Source organism: Phaenicophaeus curvirostris, chromosome 3, assembly GCF_032191515.1.
Source record: "Phaenicophaeus curvirostris isolate KB17595 chromosome 3, BPBGC_Pcur_1.0, whole genome shotgun sequence".
Classification (NCBI taxonomy): Eukaryota; Metazoa; Chordata; class Aves; order Cuculiformes; family Cuculidae; genus Phaenicophaeus; species Phaenicophaeus curvirostris.
In genome coordinates, this window is record NC_091394.1 from 79060797 (window position 1) to 79084921 (window position 24125).

The window sequence follows — 24125 nt, forward strand, 5'->3', positions numbered from 1 at the left end:
ATACAGTGGTCTTGAAAGCTATATTCAGTCCTGATGATGTTTGCTTGGTTTCTTATTTTCATGAATGAATCAGAATTTTCTCTAGGATATATTGGAGACTGCCCTGTTCTGTCAGAAGACATAACGAGGAGCTTTAATATTAATGGTGAGACAATGATTCTCACAAATGTGCTTTTATACATTGCTAAAGAAAAATGATAAAATGATTGTATCTGCAAATTGAGGAGACCAAGATGAACAAAATTTTGAACAAGTGAAACTTGCCAATTCCAGGACTTCTGAACAGAAGTTGTGATGCATATTAACATGTGATCTTATTATTAGTTTTGATTACTATTGTTTGGTATCTTTCCTGATGGCCTACTTGATTTATTCTAACTCTGCTAGAAACACAAGACTTGCTAAGAGCATCTGCAAATATTCCATCTGCTTCAGTCTGCTTGTAATATATAAGTATTTAGGATAAGCGAGTTGTGTGATTCAGCACGCATCTTAAAACTTCAGAAAATACCACTCAACCCTAAGTACAGCCTGCCTCCTCTTTCTCAGATTGGTGAATGAACATAGTTAAAAAATGACCATTTTTCTTTCTTCATTGTAACTTAGAGCTTTTAGTGCACCCTCTTCCTTTTATGTAATATTTCTAGCTCAGAGTGGGAAGTGATAATAGGTCTTTGCATTTCTATAAAATGTTACCCAGTGTCAAAGTACTTAAAATGTTTTAATTGATTAAAGCTTGCTACATGGCTGTGGGATTGGTAAGGACTCTATTCCTGAAGCAAACCCATCACTTAGTTAAAGAGTTTAGAGAGGTTGCAAGCACAGATATCACTCCAGATGTGTTGCTTCTATGAAGACTTCTCGCCTTCAATATGTTCTGTGTCTTCACAGATTGACACCTCATTCTTTTTTCTTCTTATCTTTTAAGAAATAATTTTCAGCACCTACAGTTTGATATACAGGTATTATCAGTAGGTAGTTCCTTTTAAGGACTGAAGCACTGTAGATGCTAAGTGTAGGTGTTTGAGTTTTAAAAATGTAGGTATCTGCCTTAGCAGGTTACTCTCAGTACCTGTGTAAATATTTTAGCACACAACCCCTGCCCTCCAAGTCTGCAGGAAGTCTTATGTTCTTTCAGAGGATGTTTCATTACTCTTGCACTGAGGTTGGAGAAGCTGGCAGTACCTAGCGAGTACCACAGAACCACTTCTGAGCTCCACGAGGTGTCGTGAGGCTTGAGGCAGGTGCCAAACACTTTGTCCTTCACTCCTTGTAGGACCAGGCTGAATTATCTTCAGAAATGAGTGATTTAGCTGAATATATCCGCCCTCTGACAACTGACTGCCATAATGAGGAGGTGAGAACAGTTTTTGCTACATGTCTTTGGGTCCCATTACATTTCCAGTCTTGGCTAAAATCTGGTCGTCCTAGAGGCCAGAATCATTTTACTTTTGATAATAACATAGACCATTTGATACTTTCTTGAAATGCAGATCTGTGAAACTGAGGTATTTTTTTACATTAGTAGACTTTGTACAGAGACAACTGTGTTATATTGGGTTTTACACTTCATGCTTTGTTTATCAGCCTTCAGTAAATGATTTCCCTGGGCAGTATCTTATCCTTACATCATATTTCTGGTATCTCAGTAGCATATGTTGTACCCACTGGAGCACACTCTGTAGTTATGTCTTCATGATGCTTTCTAATGTCTTGTCATCAAATTGTACATCCATCTTGTGCTTAGAGATAAACAGATAGAATTGCTATAATCCAAAGAACACAGCTACAGCTCTTGTTCCTGTGTGAAAGTAGCTCTAAGAATGCTGGCATTCTGTGTCTTTCAAGACCTGATTATTAAATCCTGTGTACTTTGGATCGATCATTAATCACCAAAACTTATGCTTTAGCTCTGTGAGGTCATGTAGAACTGATTAGTAAGTTACATCTGATTTTTCAAAACTGTAGAAAGCTGTATTCCGCTGTCCCAGTGTAGTGAGTTTATTGTGGGGAACGCTAGCTGTTTAAAGGAAAGTGAATTGTAGCCCAGGTATTACAACAAACAAATAATTCCATGATTTAGAAGTTTAAGCTAAGTGTCCTGCCTCCTGAACTCCTGCCCTAAAGCACAACGCAATAAAAAGTAAGCAAAAGATACTGTAGAATTTGCTGGTGTTGTCAGTGATTATTGTTTATTGGCTTTTGATTGTCTTTAAACTTATGTAGTCTTGGAAAAACGTTATATGACTGAAAGCAGAAAACAGGCTCTTCTAGGATTCCTTTCTAAACCACTTTATATGTCATTATTACCACAGGCTAATAACTAATACTGAGTGTATTTAACTAGTAGAATTAAGTAGAAATTGTATGGAAAATTATAGATGTGATGTTTTCATGTGATGAAACAGGGATAAATGTCTGAATCACTGCAGCTACAAAACATCACATAATAATAAATAAGGAAAATGGTACTTAAAAGTGCAGCTCTAGTGTCACTGGTTGCTTCTGCAATAACAGGTTAGATTCCCAGAAGTGAGATCTACACTATAAAACAGAGCCTTCAAGGATAGAAGCCTGGCTGAAGGTGTGGATTCAAATTTAGAATAATGTCTGTACTGTGTATCCAAACTTTAGTTTTAAATTACAAGCTGCAGCTGTTTGGCTGAAGAGTTGACAAAGCATGTGTTAGTCCTCTATTGACCGGCATGGTTCCATAGGTAGAATTTTGTATGCATTTTTCCAAGAGGCTAACAGCCTCCTGTGCTTTAAACTGTACTATCTAGTGGAAGATTTATGTTGTAGTAAATAAAATAAGGCAAAGTCAGTTCAAACAGAGGTATTGTTATGCCAGTGTATGTAAAAAATATACGTATAGGGTCATTAATAGTAACAATAATACTACCCCCAGTTTTGTGTAGGTAAGCAGTAACTACAAATGTATCATGGAAGTGAATTATAGCATTTAATCTCAGGTCATGAGGTTCTGAAGCCTATTAATATCTATTGATAATTATTTCAGTGCTCCTATAGAAGATGAGTTAAAGATGAGAGTTTTCTGTGGAAAGCCCAGTCAGAGAACTCTAATGATAACGAGATTGTGAGAATTGCAGTTTTTATTATTTGGGAGTTAGGACAGAGAGGTAGTTTAACAGTAATTTGAACAGAAATTTGATGCTGGTTGGACCTTTTAAGTTTATTTTTAAAATTGTGCATTGGCCTAATTTTTATTGGATAAGTTTCATAATTTTGAGAAGTTTATGCCCTTGTAAATTTTCAAATTCAAGTCAGTTTTCATTAGATCTGTTGTCATGCAGTGTGTACACACCACCAAACAAAAACATTGCAGTAGTGCAGAGCAGAAGAGCCAGGAAAGGATAGGGCTAGATATTTGGCTAAAGATATGGTGGCCCATTATGTAGTACAGTGACCAAATGCTACTCATAAGGTAAAACACATAAGGTTCAGTTTATCCACCTTTGAAGATTAAAGGATTTGAATCATTCCTGGAAGGTGTGGGGTTGTTCTTTGTGTGTTTCTTTGATTTTGTATTTTAACCCTGTGCTCCCAAAGAATTCAGATCTGACTAAGACCAGTGAGCCATTAAACTTAGTGGCTGAACTCCACACTTCCTCTGTTGACATTAAAGAATATGCCTATTTTCACCTTTGAGGTGAAATAGAGGTGTTAGTACTGTGATTTGTACTTTATGGTTTATTTCTGTATTTCCAGAGCTTTTTAAATGTTACTTAATTCATAAGGAGTGTTTGAGTCTGAAAATGTATAAACCTCCTGGCTGGTACTTAAGATCTGTTTAGGCTCTTCTCTTGAGTAACACTAACTATTACTGTGAAATAGTAAAAAAAACCCCCACAAAAGTCAGTACGACATAAAGAAATATTGCTTTATGGAATAATGAATATTTTGCATTTAATTCTACTTTTATTTTTAATAAGAAATATCCACTACAGTTTCAGTACAAGATGGAAAAAGACCAAGGGAAATGAGGGAAAAAAACCCTGTAAATCATAGCATGATTTCTGTTGGAAAAGACAAGTCCAACCGTAAAACTAACACTGACAAGTTCACCGCTAAACTATGTCCTTAAGCACCACATCTACACATCTTTTAAACACCTCTAGGGATGGCAAGTCAACCACTTCACTGGGCAGCCTGTTCCAGTGCTTGACAAGTGTTTCAATGAAGTATCATTTCCTGATATCCAATCTGAGCCTCCTCTGGTGCAACTTGAGGCCATATCCTCTTGTCCTATCACTTGTTACTTGGGAGAAGAAATCAATACGCACCTCACTACAACCTCCTTTCAGGTAGTTGTAAAGACAAGAACACATACTCTTAGCTTCCTTTTTTCCAGACTAAACAACCCCAGTTCCCTCAGCTGTTCCTCATAAGGCTTGTGCTCCTAGACTCTTCACCAGCTTCGTTTGTCTTTGGATGCACTTCAGCAGTTCAATGTCTTTCTTGTAGCGAGAGGCCCAAAACTGAACACAGTATTTAAGGTGCAGCCTCACTAGCACTGAGTATGGAGGCAAGATCACTTTCTTGGTCCTGCTGGCCACACTATTTCTAATACAAGTCAGGATGCTATTGGCCATCTTGGCCACCTGAACGCGCTACTGGCTGAAATTCAGCCAGCTGTAAACCTCCATTTTTTTTCTGCCAGGCACCTTTCCAGCCATTTGTCCCCAAACCTGTAGTGTTGCATGAGGTTGTTGTGACCCAAGTGCAGGACCCAGCACTTGGGCCTTGTTGAACTTCACACAATGGCCTTAGCCCTTCAATCCAGCCTTTCCATGTCCCTCTGTAGAGCCCAACTCCAGCCCAACTTGGTATCATCTTCAACCTTACCGAGGGTGCCCTCAATCTCCTTATCCAGATCGTTGGTAAAGATATTAAACAGAATTGGACCCAACATTGAGTCACGGGGAACACCACTTGTGACTGGCTGCCAAATGGATTTGACTCCCTTCACCATAACTCTCTCCACCTGACCATCCAGCCAGATTTTTACCCAGTATGCCCATCTCGGTATTGAACAGCCAGTATTTTCAGGAGAATGCTGTGGGAAACTGTCAAAGGCATTATTAAAGTCTACATAGTCAACGTCCACAGGCCTGCCATCATCCATTAATTGGGTCACATTTTCCTAGAAAGAGAACATGCATGTTAGGCAGGACCTGCTCTTTCTAAATCCATGCTGACTGGGGCTGATCATGTGGTTGTCATTTAAGTGCCACATGGTGCCACTCAACGTGATCTCCTCATAACCTTACCTGGCACCGAGGTCAGGCTGACAGGCATGTAGATCTCCAGATCCTTCTTCTGTCCCTTCTTGCAGATGATTGTTTCATTTGCTAATCTCCAGTCAAGTGCGACCTCTCCAGTTAGCCAGGATTGCTGGTAAATGTTTGAAAGTGGTTTGGTGAGCACTTCTGCCAGTTCCTTTAGTACTCTCAGGTGGATCTCATTCAGCCCCATACACTTGTCCAGGTGGAGTAGCAGGTCGTTAATCATTTTCTCTTGGATCATAGGGACTCCATTCTCCTCCCCATCCCTGTAATTTTGCTCAGGGTGTTGAGAACCCTGAGAACAACTGGTCTTACTATTAAAGACTAAGGTGAAGAAGGCATTATGTACCTCATCCTTTATCACTGTGTTTTCCCCCACATCCACTAAAAGCTGGAGATTTCCCTTAGCCATGCATTTGCTGCTGATATATTTATAGATTTTTTTTTGTTATCCTTTACCTCAGTAGCCAGTTTAAGTTCTAGTTAGGTTTTGGCCCTTCTAATTTTCTTCTTGCATAACCTCCTGACGTCTTTGTAGTCCTCCTGAGTTGCCTGCCCCTTCTTACAAAAGCCATAAACTTTACTTTTTTTTTTTCCTGAGTTCCTGCTCGAGCTCCCTGTTCAGCCAGGCTGGTCATCTTCCCTGTTGGCTTGTCTTCTGGCACATGGGGACAGTCTGCTTCTGTGCCTTCCCTTCTTGAAGAATGTCTAGCCTTCCTAGACAACTTTGCCCTATGTGGCTGCTTCCCATGGGACTTTGTCACAATGAATCTTGTAAACAGGCCAAAGTCCACCCTCTGGAAGTCTTGCAGTTCTGCTGACCCCCTTCCTCACTTCTCCAAGAATCAAAAACTCGTGATTGCTATACCTAAGATGGCCTCGAACCATCACATTGCCCCCAAGTCCTTCTCTGTAAACAACAGGTTCAGTGGAATGTCTTCCTTGGTTGGCTCACTTGCCAGTTGTGTCAGCAAGTTACTCTCCACACACTCCAAAATAGTTTTGTTTACTTATTTATTTGGTTGTAGCAAAGGATATTTTCTTGGTACTGCGCTGTCTTGCCTATGTGTGGTCATAAATCAGCTTTTGGCATAAAGCAGCCCTGTTCTTGGCTTTAAGGCTTATACCAAGTCTGGCATGTTCAACGTATCTACACTGTGTTGGAAGGCTGTGCCTCACGAAGTGTGAGAAATGACTAGTATTTGGTTCTAGGCACAAAGGCTTTAGAACGTCATGGTGGAAGCCTGCAAAGCACGTGAGGAAGAGAGCACCATGAGGGAGTCTGGTGACAGGGAACAAAGCATACTTATTTTTCTGAAGTTTGATCCAAATTTCAGTTCATAACCTCCCCTCCCCACCCCCCCCAGCCCTTTTGCTTTCTTTTGCAAGTTAAAAACCAAACTAGATTCCTTTGTCTCTTATTACCTGTTTTGGTGAAGGCACAATATATGTTGGTTTATATTGTGCACTAAATTTGATATTGCTTGCCAGAGAAAACTGGAAGAACATCTAAAGACATTAACTGGCAACAGAGTAACCCTTTAAGGATGTTTCAAGCCTGGATATTGATGATGAGAAAAAATCCTGTTCTGAGTGTTTCTTTTTCTGGGACATCAAGAAAAATCACAAAAGAATAAATAAAAAGAAAAAAAAATCCAACAATTTTGTGCTAAATAGATAGCAATTAAATGTTCATTGTGACATGATAAAAATAGTTTCTCCAGTAGTATTGGCGTAATAGTCTGATATTATTGATACTTGTGATATATGAATCTACTGTAAAATGTTTAAAATTGAAATATGTTGAACTGTTGTATTTGATGGCAGTTGAGTGGCAATAGTGGCAGAGGAGAGGAAGAGGAAAGTAAAACATAAGAGAAAAATATTATCCAGTAAAAATGAACGTCAGCTTCTGATTGACATTCCATGGCCTGTTTTTCTTACCTGGCACATCTTTAAATATTCTCAAGTTCTTGGGCATGAACTGGGGAGATAAACCACAGGTTTTCTCCTTAATCTTCATCCACAGGAGTAACAAAATATTGTAATATGTGGTAACATTACATGTTGTTGCAGACTATAGTGTTTTATGCTTATATTTTTAGTACCAATGTCTCTTCTATAAAGATGTCCATCTTGAAAATCTTATTATGTTTAGAAGAGTTTCTGTTACCATGTGGCATAACAGTGATACACCACCTGTGACCAGCAGTGCGGTGAATAGTTTTTAGTTTTTTTTTCAGTATTATTACCCATGGCTGGCCTTTATTATCAATATTTTATTTTATATTTTATTTTATAGGATTTCAAACCTCTTCTCTTTTAAAAGCAGTCTTGAAGTTGACAATGATTACTTACTTAAGCTGGTTGGTCATGTGTCTGTAATGGATAACATCTGGTTCAGCCCCTAGTGTAGTCCTGGATACTTGTTCCGCTCCAAATGTAGTGGTTTCCTTCTCTTTTTCCAGAGCTCTCCTTGGTGTGACTGTCTTATGTAATGTTTGCTGTCTTCTGCCTTTTTGATCACCATGAAGCAAAAACTGTCCGTGAAAATTGTGCTATATTCAGTTCTATTCACTTAAGTACCACAAGCTGCAAGAAAAAAAAAAAAAAAAAGAGTAGGGCACCTAAAGCTTCTGAGTAACTCTTAGACTGTAGAATGTGAGAAAGAGTAAATTCTAACACTTGCCTTTTTGTAAGGTGGTAAATTAAAGGGTCGTGAAAAAAATCTGTTAGTATCTGAGGGTATAAAATCTAGAAAACTGTAGTATCTTAGAGGAGTTACAATGAAGAGGAATGGCTAGATGCTGGGGATAGATGTACTAGAATATTTCAGAGTAGTCCATTGTAGTTGGCTCTTGATGAGGTAATACAAGAAAATGTGTGACATCTGATATTATCGTGCAGCCACAGAGTGGTCGAGGTTGGAAGGGACCTCTGGAAGTCATGTTGTCCGACCCTCTGCTCAAACAGAGTCACCTAGATCAAATAGATTAGTAGCTGTGACAGGAAATTTACAAAGTTTTGATTATATATTGGAAAATGTTTTGACAAATAAGATTTTATTATTTTTTATTAAGGGGAATTACATATGAAAAAGTCTGTTGGGGAAATGAGTTCAATTGTGGATTAGTTCTTTAGTCATATTTTGACATTGTTTAATGATAAACCAGTAGCTGTAGTACATAATTGTCACTGTTCTTATTTGCATCATAAAGTGTTACAATCTGATAGTTACTAGAAATGTTTTCTTTTTAACATTTTAATGCAAACAGGAAACATTGTAATGTAAGAATATAGATATGTTCCATAAATATTAAATGCAATCTATAAGGATTTAAAATATAAAATGATAAAATTCAATACTAAAATTTAATAGTAGTGAATATGTCAGGGAAAAATATAAAAACAAGAATGAAAAATAGAACTGAGACATAAAGAATGACATTCCAATCTATAATTCTCTTTTACATTTTCTTCATGTACCAGACCTTTAAAAATATTTAGCTCCACAGAAAGTTTTTGAAAATGCCTATTTTGTCAGTTAATGTATTTGTAAATATTTAGAAGCTAATATCCTCTAAAAATCAGTATTTTGAATTTAGTTCCTTAGTTATCTTTTAGGGCAGCCATAGCAATTTAAGATTATTTAGAGTAATCTGTGAGTTTTGTAAAATGGAGCACTGCAAAATGATGCAGCTGTATTAGCTGAACTTTGGAAAAGCTTCTTTGAAGTACGGAGTTTTAGTTGTAGAGCGAAACTGACACTTTTGGGAAGGTCCAGGTGTTTACTGCTTAAGTGAGGGAAAATAATAAATAACTTCATGGTTTTCTTTCCTTCCAGGGAAACAAGCTGGCCAAACCAAAACATTATCCAGTCAAGGATATTTTGATAGTCAAATTGTAATAGTAGCAGTGCCAGTAAACTTTAAAAGTGACTTAGTTTACTGAGAAGACTTAGCCTGGAATATGATTGCCTCATTTAAGGTTAGCATGTAAAACAAGCTATTAGAAAGGTTGAAAGTATAGGTGAAAAATGTTTTTAGAACTCCTATTTGTTATGGGAAAGAGAAGAGGAGATGGGTTATCAACTCATCACCAATGCATCCAGTGGCCTGATTTGTAAGGGTCGTATTATTCCACAAGTTGGTTCAGCAAACCAACAATCATGATAAGATGAGAGGAGAATGAATTCGTGTTTTGATTTGATGCTTATTGCTTTGAGATTTACATAGACTCATAATAACACTTACCAGCCATCTGGTTTCCAGAGGAAAAAAAACTTTTTTTTTTTTTTTCTTACTGAAGAGGCTAGGACATAACATGCACCATTTAAAAGCTCATTGCCTGGAAATGACATAATGACTTTGTGTTTTCAAATTATTAATTAGTGATTAACTCAGAAAACCAGCAGGTTATGCCAACTCCTGGGGAAATGCAATGTATTTTGTGCAACCTTGCAATTCCTACCAGTGAGGAATCAAATTAAAGTAGTAAAAAAGTGAGCAGGGATATTAAAGAAATCAAGTACATTGTCATATGCAATTCTAGTTTATTTTAAAAGGTGTTATTTGCTTATTTATATTTTGGAGTCAATATACTTCTATGTATAAAGATATAGAAGTGTAAATGACATACAAATATTGTTATTTTTTAATAAATAATACTGTGTATGTGATGTAGACTGTCTCATACTTTTATTTTTTATTCCTGAGATGTGATGATAAAAGCAGGATTTTTCATAGTGATTGTAAGGTATACATGCTGATGAAGTATGATTTAGTTATCCATTATATTGTGGGGTGACACGATAAATATCATAATGATTTACTCTTTTAAGATTTTTAACAAAATACATTTCATCATTACGGTGCATCATTGTAAACCAAAGCAACTGTTGTTATTGTAACTAATCATAGCTGACAATCTAGTGGGCAAAATGAGATCTGAATATCTACAGAAAAAAACCTATTCTTGTTTAGCCTAGAGGAGAGAAGGCTCTGGGGAGACATTACAGGAGCCTTCCAGTACTTAAAGAGGGGCTAGAAGGAAGATAGGGAGGGACTGTATCAGGGACTGTAGTGATAGGATGAGGGTTAATGGTCTTAAGCTGAAAGAAGGGAGGTTTAGATTAGCAAAGGAAGAAAGGTTTAGGAAGAAATTTTTTACTATGGGAGTGGTGAGGCACTGGCACAGGTTGCCTAGAGAAGTTGTGGATGCCCTAACCCTGAAAGTGTTCAAAGCCAGGTTGGATTAGGCTTTGAGTAGCCTGGTCTAGTGGGAGGTGTCCCTGCCCATGGCGTGGGGGTTGGAACTGGATGATCTTTAAGGTCCTTTCCAACCCAAACCATCCAACAAATATTCCCTTGCAGTGGACCCTTAGGTTGGGATTGCTTTATACTGGAAGGACACTGCTTATGCCCAGGTTGTGGCTTGTTGTGGCTAAGTACTGCATTTTATTCTACCTGACATTTTTTCAGATTATTTAGTTTCTATGAAAACTATACACTAAACATTTGTTTTACAATTTGATCTAAAGATGTAGTTCTAATTTGAGACCTTTCAGGTTCTGCACATTGATAACTCCATTATGGGATTAAAAAGAATGAATCCCCTAATGAATCCCCTGTAGTTATTTCAAGTTCAAAGCTTTAGGAATATAAGTAAGTAATTACATAATTCTTACATACTTTAAGTAGTATTTTTATTATATTAATGGAATTATAAGAATCTCACTAAGCTAAATTACTATTCATTTTAGTATGCATCTGCTGGACAAAGGTCATGAAGTGTGTGGTTTATCTTATTCCTAATGTCTCAACTTTCCTTTACTGTTACTTTAGAACTACTAATTACTTTAGACATGGTGGGGTTTTCCATGTGTGTGTATTATATCACCTGCTGTGTTTTAAGTTTTTCCTTTAAATGTGCCATTGAGTTATGGATTGGTTTAGGTTTACTCATTTTTATTGAGGTACAACCCAAACTGGTACTGAAGTCTACACTCAGTCTCTGTAGGTTTGATCATGTTGAATTTGGGCTGTCTTTCAGAGGCACACTTTTCTGCAATATTCTCTATTTTGCTTAAATTAGAAAAGACGAGGAAAGAAGCAGTAGTAATGTGATGAGAAGTAACAACCTGTGAGAGAAGTCATGGGTTCACTGCTGATTTCTGGACCTAAAAAGTCCAGATTCCTTTTTTCTGGTTGTTTTTTTTTTTTTTTATTTAATTGCATGATGACGTACAGAGATGAGAGACCAATTTCCATTTGAGGAAATGCAGCTACAAGCAAAAGATGAACAGGAATAATCTGCAGCTACGTAAAAAAAAGTACAAAATATTAAATAAACATAAGGAAAAAAGACCCCTTAATTTTCTATAGCAGTATAGGGTGTCTTTGCTGTATGAGAAAAATGTATTTTGTCTTGAAACTGGCGATGTAAAATTGCAGTGAGTAATGAGTATGTATTCCTCTGATCCCTTAATGTACTTGATGTGAGGTTCTTCTTTCATCGTAGCTAACATGCTGGCCATTAAATAAACTGCAGCAGCATCATTAGTGGCTTCAAAGTGCTCCTACTAGCATCACATTTTTCCCTCCAGCAGGTGAGTGAGAAGAGTGATTAGCAAGTACCAGTATCTGTCACTTACTCATGATTACCAGAGGAGTTCTGTGTTTGGAGTGAGGGCTCCACTAGAGCTGGAGGTGGAGAGTGAACTTTTGCAGCCTTCATTGCTCTGAAAAGCTTTATGCTCTGAGCAGGACTTGGCCATGTGTAAGATAAAATTTATCCTATTTTGGGTATGGTGTTTGGAACTGCTTTGTTATAGCAGTACATGGTAAAGGAGATGGGCTGTACGTAAAGGCTTCCTGAGTAACCAGCAGTGTGTTGCTTATATAGTTGAGATCCTGAATTAAGACTTGAAAAGGAGCTTCTATTGCTTACCAGTATCACAGCTTGCTATGTCTGGAGGAAAGGTGTAGCTGAAAATTTCTACATCCTCCGAGGATTTCATTGGACTGGTCAAAGCAGTATGCTATAGGTGTTATTTGACTGGTGTTGACTGATTAGCGTGGATGTTTCTATTCCTTGTTCTCTTAGGTTGAGTTTAAAAAAAAAAACTACAAGAATAAAACAGTGAAAAGGGAGTCTGAGTATTTTCCTGAAATTGCACTTTTATATGCATTCTTGGTTGTACGGTGCAAGAGGAGGGAGTTTCCTTAATTGAAGAGGTGAATTATCAAAACTTTGAACAGCTTAATTGTAGAAAACAATATGTAAAATAGTACCCAAATTCAAATATTTAGCTACTTTCCCACATGAAAGATTTCAAAAAGGTGCTGATTCCATTTGAAACCAGATTTTGGAAACTATTAACAGCTGCTAACAATGACAAAAATAATTTCGTAAACTGTCCTCCTAACTGTTCTAGTACTGGTCATCCTGCTACTGTCCTATCTTGATCAGCCATTCACAGTAATCGGCCACACTTGTAGCCTCTGAGGTTGACAATGGACTCTTCTCTGAAAGTGCTCACTTTTAGAAGATGGCATCTCTAGTTGTCCTGCACCTCTGTTGGGGCACTGTGCAGTTTCAATACAGGATGGGAAACACTGTGATTGAGAGCAGCCTTGCAGAGAAGGTCTTGGGGGTACTCATTGATGAGAAGCTTGACATGAGCCAGCAATGTGCACTTGCAGCCCAAAAGGCCAGCCATATCCTGGGCTGCATCAAAAGAAGTGTGGCCAGCAGGTCGAGGGAGGTTATGATCCCCCTCTACTTTGCTCTCGTGAGACCCCACTTGGAGTACTGTGTCCAGTTCTGGAATCCCCAACATAAGATGGATATGGCACCCAAAGAAAAGTCACAAAGTTAATCAGAGCTGGAGAACCTCTCCTGTGAGGACAGGATGAGAGAGTTGGGGTTGTTCAGCCTGGAGAAAAGGTTTTAAATTACCCAGTTTACCAAAGAGCAAGAACAGATACTGTTATTTCTGTTATTCTTCTGATTTACACATTATAATTAATACCTTTTTAAAAAAGCCCTTCCCAAGATGAAACTTCTACTATCACTTTTTGTCAGAAGAGAGAACAATGTTGTTAGTTCTGAAAGATCCAGATAACTTTGTTTCATACCTTGCAATATTGAAACACACATCATACCAAAGAAGTCACTATTAAAAGTTCCACTGACCTTTTTTCCTGGGAGCAGGAATCCCAGAATGAAGTTGTAACTATTAAATCTTTTGTACTGTCACTCTGTGCACTGTATCTTAAAATAAATAAACTCTGTTTCTTATGGCATTAGGAGGTGCTCGTAGAAAGACGGTTTTTTAGTACGGCAATACTTTGACTGCCAGTAGGGGGGAAGATTTGAGGAGAGGAAGATTTTATAGGTGATTCTCGTATCTCTCATATTTGAAAACAATTTCAATTATTGGGGAAAACGTTATACTCTTCATTTGGTAAAGGAGTATCATCCTTTGTGGCTAGTTCTGCCTGTAGACGTTGTGTAATAACATTACCACACATAGCTTGCCTTTTTATCACATTCTCTCTGTGCTCATGTTGAGATGAAATTTATAAGCCATCAGGTTCCTCTGCAGGATAAATATGTCCTTTCTGACGTCTGTGAGCCAAACAAGGTGTGCCTTGCAAAACAGAAACACAACAGTCAAAGAATTGCTGTCAGTGTTTTATGGATAAGCATATTGGAGGACTAAACCAGTACTTTAGCAGGAGCCCTTACTTGAATCTGAGGTCTGACTTTTAACTGCAAAGGTGTTTGCAGCTTCTGCTCTATGCACATCTTTTTCCCCATGCAAAAGCAACTTTGTTGTCAATGATACAGTTGCTTATAGTTTTTTGAAATTACTGTCTAAGTATTTTGTGAATGGTCACTTTTTCATCTTTACACTTTTCATTGATTAGAAATATTCTAGCCTTGGCTCTAAGAGCAAACTGACTTTAGGCACTGCAGTTTTGTTGTGGCCTCTTGTATAACAGTAAGAGAAGACAAGAGGATAAATGAAAGTGCAGTTCCAAATTACTGGAACGTTTAAAGGTCTTTGAAAAGTTTATATACAAGCACAGTTAATTCTGTCATGCACCAAAGTGCCAAAAGACCCAGCAGTGAAGAATATTAATCTACTTTTATAAAATCAAAGGGTTCATGTTTTTTGCTGTAAAGAAATAATTTGAATAAAATTTGACCCTTTCTACAATAGTCTGTGGGTCAAATTGAACCTACTATTAAAATTCTCTAATATCTTTCTTGTATTAGCATTTCAAAACTCAATTTAAATATTCACAGAGTTCTTTTTTTAATAAACTTAACAAAATTCAGGTAATTTCCTTCAACTTTCTTGATTGAAGGAAGGCAGTAGGTACAGATATAAAAAAGATGTACAGCTACGAGCAAAACCTGAAATCAATTATATATAAGAAATAACATAACACATGGAAAGAAATTAATCAAAAGGAAAAATTTCTGCTATATGATTTTCTTGGTCTGCTACCTGCAGGCAAGGAACATAAATGGAAAAAAAAATCAGCATTCTTCTTCCAGATAAGAGGAAAATTAATAAAAATGTTTCCTTCTTACTAGATCCCCGATGCAACTTACGTTATGAGTGGCTGCAGGAAGAAGTTACGTGTTTAAGAAGAACTTTTTTTTGGCTGCAGAAATACACTTTTATACTTTATTCTTGCTGTTAAGCTCAATTACATCAGGTTGGTGTGGATTTACAGTGTCCAAAGAGCAGGTCTTTTCCATTCCTTTTTCTATTAAGATGGTCATTAAATCATGGTCATAAAGTTTCTCCCAGTATGAACATGAGAAATGCTTCTTTCTGTTCAGGTGCCACAATGAAGATTTAAGGAGTCGCTCACAAATTGGCATAATCTTCATCTGGGCTAAACTTTTGAAGTTAAGCTAATTTGCATAACAGACTTGAAATTTTCAGTGTGCACACATAGCATTGCATCGCGAGTATAGCTGTACAAAAAAATAACAGGAATTACAGAAATAACTTAGTTAAGCTAAATAGAACCCTCAGTGGACTGAGTAGGGAAGGATTTCTTTAAAAGTAGGAGTGATTTGTTTGACAATATTGAACTTCTTAAGTGTATTTAAGTTCATTTCTAAACTTATTTCCCAGTTTGCGTTTCAGCCACCTGCCACTAAGCAATTCCTGTAATGGTCAGTTTGTCAAGATTGGTTATTGCCATCTGCCATCACACAGAAGAGTATGGAGGCACCTCTCACAGCCGTCTCTTCCTATTCTCCTGGAAGTGTGTGATAAAAATATTTTCACTTCTCACAGGCGGTATTGTTTAAAATGAAAACTGAAAGTTTGAGTTCTTACTAAATAAAAATCAAGAGAGAGAAGTAGCGTGGACAGTCATGGGATCAGGTTGTTGGAGTTGGAAGAGCAGCTAGAAGAAAACAAAAGGAAAATTCTTATTACCATTTTCCTCTATTATCGTCTATGAAGTTTGCCCCAGACTTGTTGTGTACTTCTATTTCTGTGATTCATCTACACACATTCCTCAGGGAATAATGAAAGTCTGGGTGATTGAAGAGTATCTGGCAGTCCTAGTGCACAAAACTGATAATTTATTCTGATTGCTGCAACCTATGTTAATCTCCCATATTTTATCAGTCTTCATCCTGCATGAACTTAAAAGATCTGACATACTTTAGCCTGGACTCTTAAAAAAAATTCTACAAAACACAAAAGAAAGACAGCTCCCCAATAAGGAAATTTGGAGTATTTTTCATAGCGTCTTTAAAAATTTATTCCCCAGAAGAAGGAGAAGCTGGAATGTTTCTATTGGGGTTGTGCAGATGGCTGTTGAACTCATCTCCAAGCTGCTGGAAAAGCATAGTGTTTGGAAGCAACCACTCCGTTAATGGAAAGGCTGAAGAAGTAGCTAAGAAGTCTTGCATAGAAATTTTCATAGGAGGAAGTGAACTCTGAACTACTATGTGGTGTGTTCACCCCCACTGCCATATTTAAAATTATATAAGTTGAAATTTCTTTTTTATTTTTAATATTTCTGACAATTTTTAGGAAAAAAATCCCTATGTTTCTTACGCATGTCAATCAATATAAAGTGTTTGCCTTGTGGTTTTCTTAGTGATTGTTCGTATTGAAAAGAAAACATTATTGTTGAAACAGGCAAATGGATTGATTTTTCTGCAGCTTTTCCTTCTGTTTGTTATCAGAGATCATCACGTACCTCGATTTTACTAGAAGCTAAGGATAATCTTAAGTGTGGCATCATGTTTTCCTAGGAAATACTGGATGGATTGCATAGAACCTGCAAAATGCATTATGTTGATTCAGTGAATTTCAGGCCTCTGATGTATTAAAAATGTTATTATTTAATGCTACTTCTACTAATTATACTCATTAACCTCTCCTCAACCACTCGCTGTCAAGTGTTGTAAGCTTTCTGAAGCATTCTTAATTTTTAAGAGCACTGATTTACGTTGCTACTCTGGGAATGTAGGAGAATATTGGTAGGTGTGAAGGAAGCTAACTACTTAACGTTTTCATGGATGATTATTTCAATGGTATTTTCCCACTGCAGGATACACACATATTAAGTGCAAATTACTGGACAGGAAGGCATATAAGCATGTGCTTAATTTGAGCATGCGTTTAAATGATTTCTTTTAGGGAGAAGTCTGATGAATTTGACTGTGAGAAATGATTGCAGAACTTGCCTGGTTTAATATTATTGAATTTCAATTATTTTATTATGGTTATAGTACCATAGAACTAGAGTCATGCATTGCTGTATCAGGAATAACATGCTCCAGGGGTCTGATGCTCAAATTTGAGTTCAGAGAAGTGTTTATTGTAGCAAAAGCATACTTTGTTAAGTGAATGTAAACCCTTTTTTTTGATGGTTCATTCTCAGACTTTGCCATGTTATTAAAATTCTTAGAGTGTTGGCTTTGTTTTCCTAAATGTGGCCTATCCCTTCAAGTGTTGACGTAGCATCTGTTGCCAATTTTGTAAAGATTGCCACTTAGCTAGCTATCTTTGTATGTTTTTATCTAGATGTTTGCGTTTATATTAAAGCATAGGACTCTTTGAGAAAGATTATTAATTTTTTGTGTTTAATACTTTAATAGTGCTAAAAATATGTGCTTGAGTGTCTGTAAATCTGGTACAAATTAGGGAGCACAATTCAGATTTCCCCACGTGGTGCTGCCAAGTGGCCTTAATCAGAAGTAATTTTCTCCATGAAGGCACATGCAGCTCACTTGTCTGCCTCTCCTCAGTAGATATTGTTATTTGTATCAAATTATATGTGGTGATTTTTTGCAGTGGACTACTGTGTCCACTAAGCCATACATATTCTGCCACATTGACTCCTTCGTTGCTGTCACTAATAGTACTATTTTCTACTGCCTCCTGTTTTTTCATGTTATTTGAAAAAATAAATATTTGAGGTTTATAGTCGTGTCAATAAATATTCATTCTAGTAGAGTAAGTATTAAGTGAATAAGTAAACTGCCAAACCCCTCAATCTCCTGTGTTGTGCACAAAACAAGTATTTGCTTGTTTTATAAAGGAAATAGTTTTTGCAGGGCTTCGTGCAAAATCTAGAATGAAGTAATGGAGACCTCATTTGTCTTCAGTACCTTTGAAGAATTTGAGGAAATAGAAGAATTCGAGGAAATTGAAGAATTCTTTAGGAATTCCTGTTTATCATGTAGCTAACCTGAAGGATTTCAGAATCACCTCTTGTTAGATTACATCAAATTCTTTTAGAAAGTGCTAATAGGTAAAGAATTGCTGAAATGAGAAGGCAGACATTGAGACTCTTTCTCTGGAATCAACTATTCAACTAAATTCTCAAACCATTTCAGTTCAAAATTTTACTATTTTATTTAAGAGTCTAATCACATCTCAGAGCTGTTTACTGTCAGATCACTGTTACATAGGGAGTTCCGTAGTAGGAATTATTTGGGTTTGCATTGCTGTGTCATTGTGGCAGTTGTTTGTATGTCACTCTTATAAGTATAATTGGTCTAAAATTATTACATTAAAGGAGCAATTTAAAGGAAATGCAGAAAGTAAAGTCTAGTATTAAAGAAGCTGATTAAGATGTACTTTGACTGTTGAAGGTAACATCAACATAATAATAACTGAGAAAAAAAAGGCACTATCAGAAAAAACACTTGAAAGAAATGTTATTTTTAAAGACTTATTTGTTTTTGTCTACATGACTGTTTTTAAATATTTAAAATTGGAGAAGGAGTTGTGTAGATGTTCCTAGATAGAGGAGCTAGTAAACTTCAAAAACAGACCTATACGTTTTTGAACCAGATAAATTCTTAGATCTCTAGCTGACCTGATTTACCTATAGCAGTATGAGGTTGTTGAAAGCACGTGGCCAAATTAGGCAAACACAAGCCTGCAGAGTTTATGTGGTTGCATTAGTCAAGAATATTCAGTTCCATACAGTCTTTATGATGAGATTCTGAATATTTATTTTTATTATCTATTTATGTGTGAGTAATTAGATGGAGTAGTCAAGAACAGAGAGTTTAATCTTTTTATACTTACTAATAAATAACTTTTGATTTTACTGTTTTCTTTAACCCACTCTGTGTTTGAGGGACAATTAAAAATAGCCATAGAAATTGAGCTCCCGTATTTCAGTTCACTTTAAACTTGCAACCAAGAAATACTTAATTTTATTCTTGTTGACTGGTCCTACTGATATTGAAAAATGCCTTACTCTTTAGTTTAAGTTATCAGTTTATAGCTCTGAATGTTTTTGAACACTTGTAAAACCTGACTCAACGTGAATAAGCAAGAGTTTGTCCTAAGGATCAAGTTGTAGATGGGTGAGTTAGACAAGGCAGCAGCAGCCTGAAACCTAGAAACTGATCCCTCAGTCTCAACAGAAGTTGTGCAGGTTTTTGAAGAGCAGCATCTGGTGTTAGCCCCTGAGGTGAACTGTTACGTAAACCTCAGATGCATGCCCATATGCAACTGGGAAAACATTACTGGGTGTTACATGTGGGTTGACAATACACAAAACAAAACCTGATGTAGATGCACGTCTACCTCTGATCATGTTTGGATGTGACAAAATTTACACTTGCATTTTCAAATGTTTGGATGTGTAACCTCAGCAAATGTTGTATACCTATTCATACATAGGTTGTATCTATGGAAGCATTTGTCAGGATTTTTTGTTTTTTAATCTGAGATTTGTTTAAGAAATAAAATCCCAGTCCACAAAGTGACAGGGGTTTGAACCTGTGCTGTGGAGCTGGTGAGTACATTGTTTTGCTTCTGCCTTCTTGGACACAGTGTGAATGGAAATTATAAGGTGTTTTTTTTCTGACTGCTACAAAGAAAAGCAACCAACTGCACTTCTTTCTTAATTAATGTACAATGATTATTACCTTCCTGATTACATACTGGTGACCAGTTTAACATCTAGAAACAGACGTTAATGTCATGTGCATATGCCAGTTGGATTACTTGGAGGTGTATTATTTTTGCTGTATTTTGCTAAACACTAATTGCAAAAGTCAAACGGCAAGGAACCGGTTGTTCAGCAGAAAATCAACTTCCACTGAAATATGGTCTAAAGTTTAAATTTTTTCCTTAAATTTAAAATATTTTGGAAATTTGTTAATGTAAAGACATGTGACTGGTTTTGAAATGATGCAAAACATAGTATTTGTCCACCCCTAGCTATGGAAGAAATCTATATTTCACTGAAATAGCATATTTTTTGTTTCGTTGTGTCTTTCCTTCCTAGTTTACTTATCCAGATATTACCAGGTGTACATACCAATAATGGCTTTACAAACAATGTCGCATATTAAGAGAACTATGAAATCTGAAAGGTATATTTTGATAGTTTGTTCAAGACCTGTTGTGCTTTCATTTCTGGCATAAAACTGGACGCATGTAAAGTGCCCAAACTGCCCATATTTAGGTGCAGTGTGCTAGTGCTCCAGTGTGTGCTAGTGCTTTGTTCTCCGTTTTGTACAGTGCAATATCCACTCTTCATTCCTTGTGCATATGCAGTTGCTGGGTTTTTCCCAACATGGTTAGAAAGTGCAATTAACAGTAATCTATTCTTTGATAGTGAGAAACTTTATTTCTTCAGCCACAATAATGGCCCTCTATTTTAGGAGATATATTGTTGAATGACAGCTAGTGTTGGTGAGTATGTGTCCGTAAAAGTGGGTTCGTTTGGTCAGATTCTCAGCAGGTACAAATAGTCACATTTCCATGAAAGACAGTAATCTACATTAATTTATGGAACCCCAGCTGGGAATCTCAGTCAATTTCAATAAAAAGTAACCATCACATTCCTCTGAAGCAAGAATTAAACAACGTAGCCTAAAGTGAATTTTGCTGTTATAATAAATGTAGGTAGGCACTGGTACATAATAAATTACATTAAATTAATGTGTAGTCAATATTTGATTTTTAAAAAATTTATCCTTTCCTTTTTGTGGAATGCAACAGAATCATTTATGTATTGTGTCTCAGCATGATAGATTATATAGGAGTAATGTATGTAATACTGGAAAACTATCATATAAATACGAATTAGATTTTTTTTCATTAACTAGCTAGCTTTCATTTTGAGGAAGAAATACTCAGTCTATTTTAAATTACTTTATGCTTTCATTGGAGAGTGAAATATGTAATTTTTTTCAAGCTTCAACGGTGTATAATGAAATAAAATCCAGTCTTAAGATTGATTTTGGAACATACTGACATTTAATAAAATCTTAGATAAAATAAAATATGTTTAGTGATTTTAAATCTCTATTTAAATCTAGGGTAAAATTCTACACCCGTATGGGAGATGTTTTTAGCAAATAGTTACTATTAACCAGTGATTGTGAAGTGTGTGTGTATGTAAGAAAGAAGAAATTTTAATTTATGAGTACTTTCCAATTGGTAACCTGGGTGTTATAGGTCTGTCTGGCTGTTCAAGAGAATCTGTAGCAATAGCAGGGCTAGGTGACCAGAAGAAGAAGCAAAGACCTCAGGCTACCATTTCACCTTCAGACTTGTGCCCTGCTTCTGTAACTGGCTTATATTTGTGTAGCCCTTGGCTAGTAGTTTACCACAGTGGTTGCCTGGCCTCTCTGAAATGAAGTGATAGCCTGTCCAAGTCCTGTCCGTTAGCTGGGAGTCTATTAAAAACCTAGTGAATGATCGTGGATAATGCGAAACTCTTTTTAAAAAACACCATCAGGTACTGGCTGAAGCAAAATATTAGAATAAGCTTAAGTTTATTCTGTCAATACCGTTGTAGTAATTCACGTCATCAGTACTGTTAACTCAATAAATGAAGCCTATAAATAGAACCTATTAAAGTTCTGTAATTCAGTGTAAAAGAAACAGTGACTAATGAACAAGAGAAGGCTCTTCACTATTGATGAGATTTTACAAATATAGTTCTGATTTCTGTTGTTAAAACTATGTGCATTTAATACTAGAGCGCAACAAATACTGAAAAAAATATTATTGATAGCACTTTACATATTCTGATTTTAATTCATCCAGAAAATAGTCACTTTCAGTTTCAATTTTTGTAAAATATTTGTCTAATTCTAATAATACTGAACACAGCCATGGAAGGAAAAACTAGCTAAAGACTTCCAGTTATAAGTTCACTGAGGTTTAATTTCACATTGTTCTGTTAGATGGTTTTGCCACTGTGTTCCTGATTCTTTTTAAAGGGCCCCTTGAGGATGCCATTGAGGATGAAGAAGAGGAGTGCCTGTCTGAGGAAAATGATACTATCTCAAAAGAAGACTTTCCATTGGAGGAAAGCTTTTCTGCGGAGTTTGAGCCTGAAAATTTGAGCTGTGAAGAAGTGGAATACTTTTGTAATAAAGGTAATCATTGTAGCCCATGTCTTGAGGGAAAACTGGCCAAACTGTGTCTAGTTGGTCACTTTTTTTTTGTTTTAAAATGTACCAGAAGTCCTATTAATATAAAGCCTTAGAAGTGTAACGCTTGCAGAATTAAGTCTGGTAAGGGATAAATATTTAAACGTGTTGGAAGATGTACTTTTTAGGGAGGTGAATCCTGCATTTAATGTTTCCCTCCAAGAATGTTATTTTCTACATATTTAACTGTAGAGAACAGGCGTCAGAAGTCAATTATTATCAGATCTGAAGCTAGCAATGCAATATGTCTGTTCATTGCTTCTTTGCCTAGGAAACATTCCTGGAAAAACAGATTGTGTCTGTAAATTCTAGGATTAAAATAGAGCTTATTATAGAACTTATTATGCATGGTAGAAAACTGGTGATTTTTGAAAGGATAGCTTTTAAAGTTGCACATGCCTTTTTGATGCATTTGTTACTTGAAAATTATTGAAGATAGATGTATTTTAGCATAAGCCACACCAATTCATTCTTACCAAGTGTTCAGTCAGCAAGTGTGCAGTTTCCTATTCATCTGACAGAAAAAGCACGTTGTACTGTTATGTAGAACATCGATTTAACCTTCTTCCTGCCAGATTTCCACTTGGTTGCTGTATTGTTTCTCTTCTGCAGGTAAGGATGTCTGTCAAATAGCTGGGAATTGTTGTGGTGATGTTTTTCTGTTAGTCGAGGACCCCCACAGGCATTTGGATTTCAATGATTTCTCTGTCTTTCTGTTCCTTCCAAGATATCGATATGCGTTGTCTCATGATAGCTTGATGTGCTTCTGTTTTTGAATTATTCTCATCTGTCTTGGACAAAGTGGAATAAATCCATTTGAATAGTCAGATGCTATGAGTACAGATTATTAGTCTTCCATACAGAGTCTTCAGTCACTGGTCGGGAAGGCATGAAAATGTGTTTTCTACATGTCCTCTATGTAGTTTACAAACTTTTGAAAAAATAATTTACTTTTTGTGCTACAGGTTCTTGATACATAATAAGCCTTCTTAAGAGATCAAAACAGTCTAGTCAGAAGTTTAGAGTTAAGTTGCTACATACCTTACTGTGAAGTAAGAGACCAGATTATGAAGGGAAATGTTTAGAAACAGGGGGAGTTAAGTGCTATTATAACTGCACTGTAAACAAATACTGCAATTACTGTATGTTCACTTGTTTACATGCCTCTTAGACACCCTTTCCCTTAGCTGAAAAAAAGTACTGTTCCTGTTACTGGCATACTAAATAATTATGTAAACCTGTATTACCATAAATGTTTTACTGGCATCTCTTGAGTTCATTCTATCAATAATGGAAGACTACGCCACTATTGGTTCATATGTTTGATTTATTTGTTCTTCTGCAATTTTTGCTGCATTTTTAGGGTCCACCAATGCTACTGGTTTGGGTGAAATTCATAAAAAGATATAATCTTTTTCTTGGTATGTTTTTGTTTTTTTAAATAGTAGTCAATGTTGCACATTCATGTTGAATTTCAAGTTATCGTGGCAATTCCCTTTAGTGAACATATCTTTCAGTGAATCCAGGCCATTCACTGAATCCAGGCCATTGTATTAAGCAAGTTCAGGCATTAAATAGGAATACTTTTATATCTGAATCTTGATTATCATATATTTTATTAAGGACATCTGGTGATTCTTCACGCTGAATACCTATTGAGTTCTTTTTCCAAGTGTGTTGTAGTTATAAAAGAATCTTAAACCTATCCACTGCAACTGCTGCACAAGAAAAGTTGAAAAGGAAATTTCTGAGGATGAAGGGGCACATAAACCCCCTAATCTCCTTCCAGCTGAGGCAGTATGACAAAAAGTCCCACTTTGAAGTGAGTAGAGAATATCCCTGGGAAAGGATGGA

The 24125-nt window shown here is 36.4% G+C and overlaps 1 protein-coding gene across 2 annotated transcripts in view; it reads left to right on the plus strand.

Moving 5' to 3' along the window:
- The window catches only part of ZFPM2 (zinc finger protein, FOG family member 2), a 305780-nt gene that overhangs the window by 38834 nt on the left and 242821 nt on the right, over positions 1 to 24125 (plus strand). Inside the window, exon 2 of one of the 2 annotated variants that reach the window (XM_069854516.1) lies at positions 22059 to 22217. The exons of the other annotated variant lie outside the window; for it this stretch is intronic. Coding sequence (XP_069710617.1) covers positions 22059 to 22217 — 159 coding nt within the window. The remainder of the gene's footprint in view (positions 1 to 22058; positions 22218 to 24125) is intronic. 2 annotated transcript variants of the gene reach the window in all.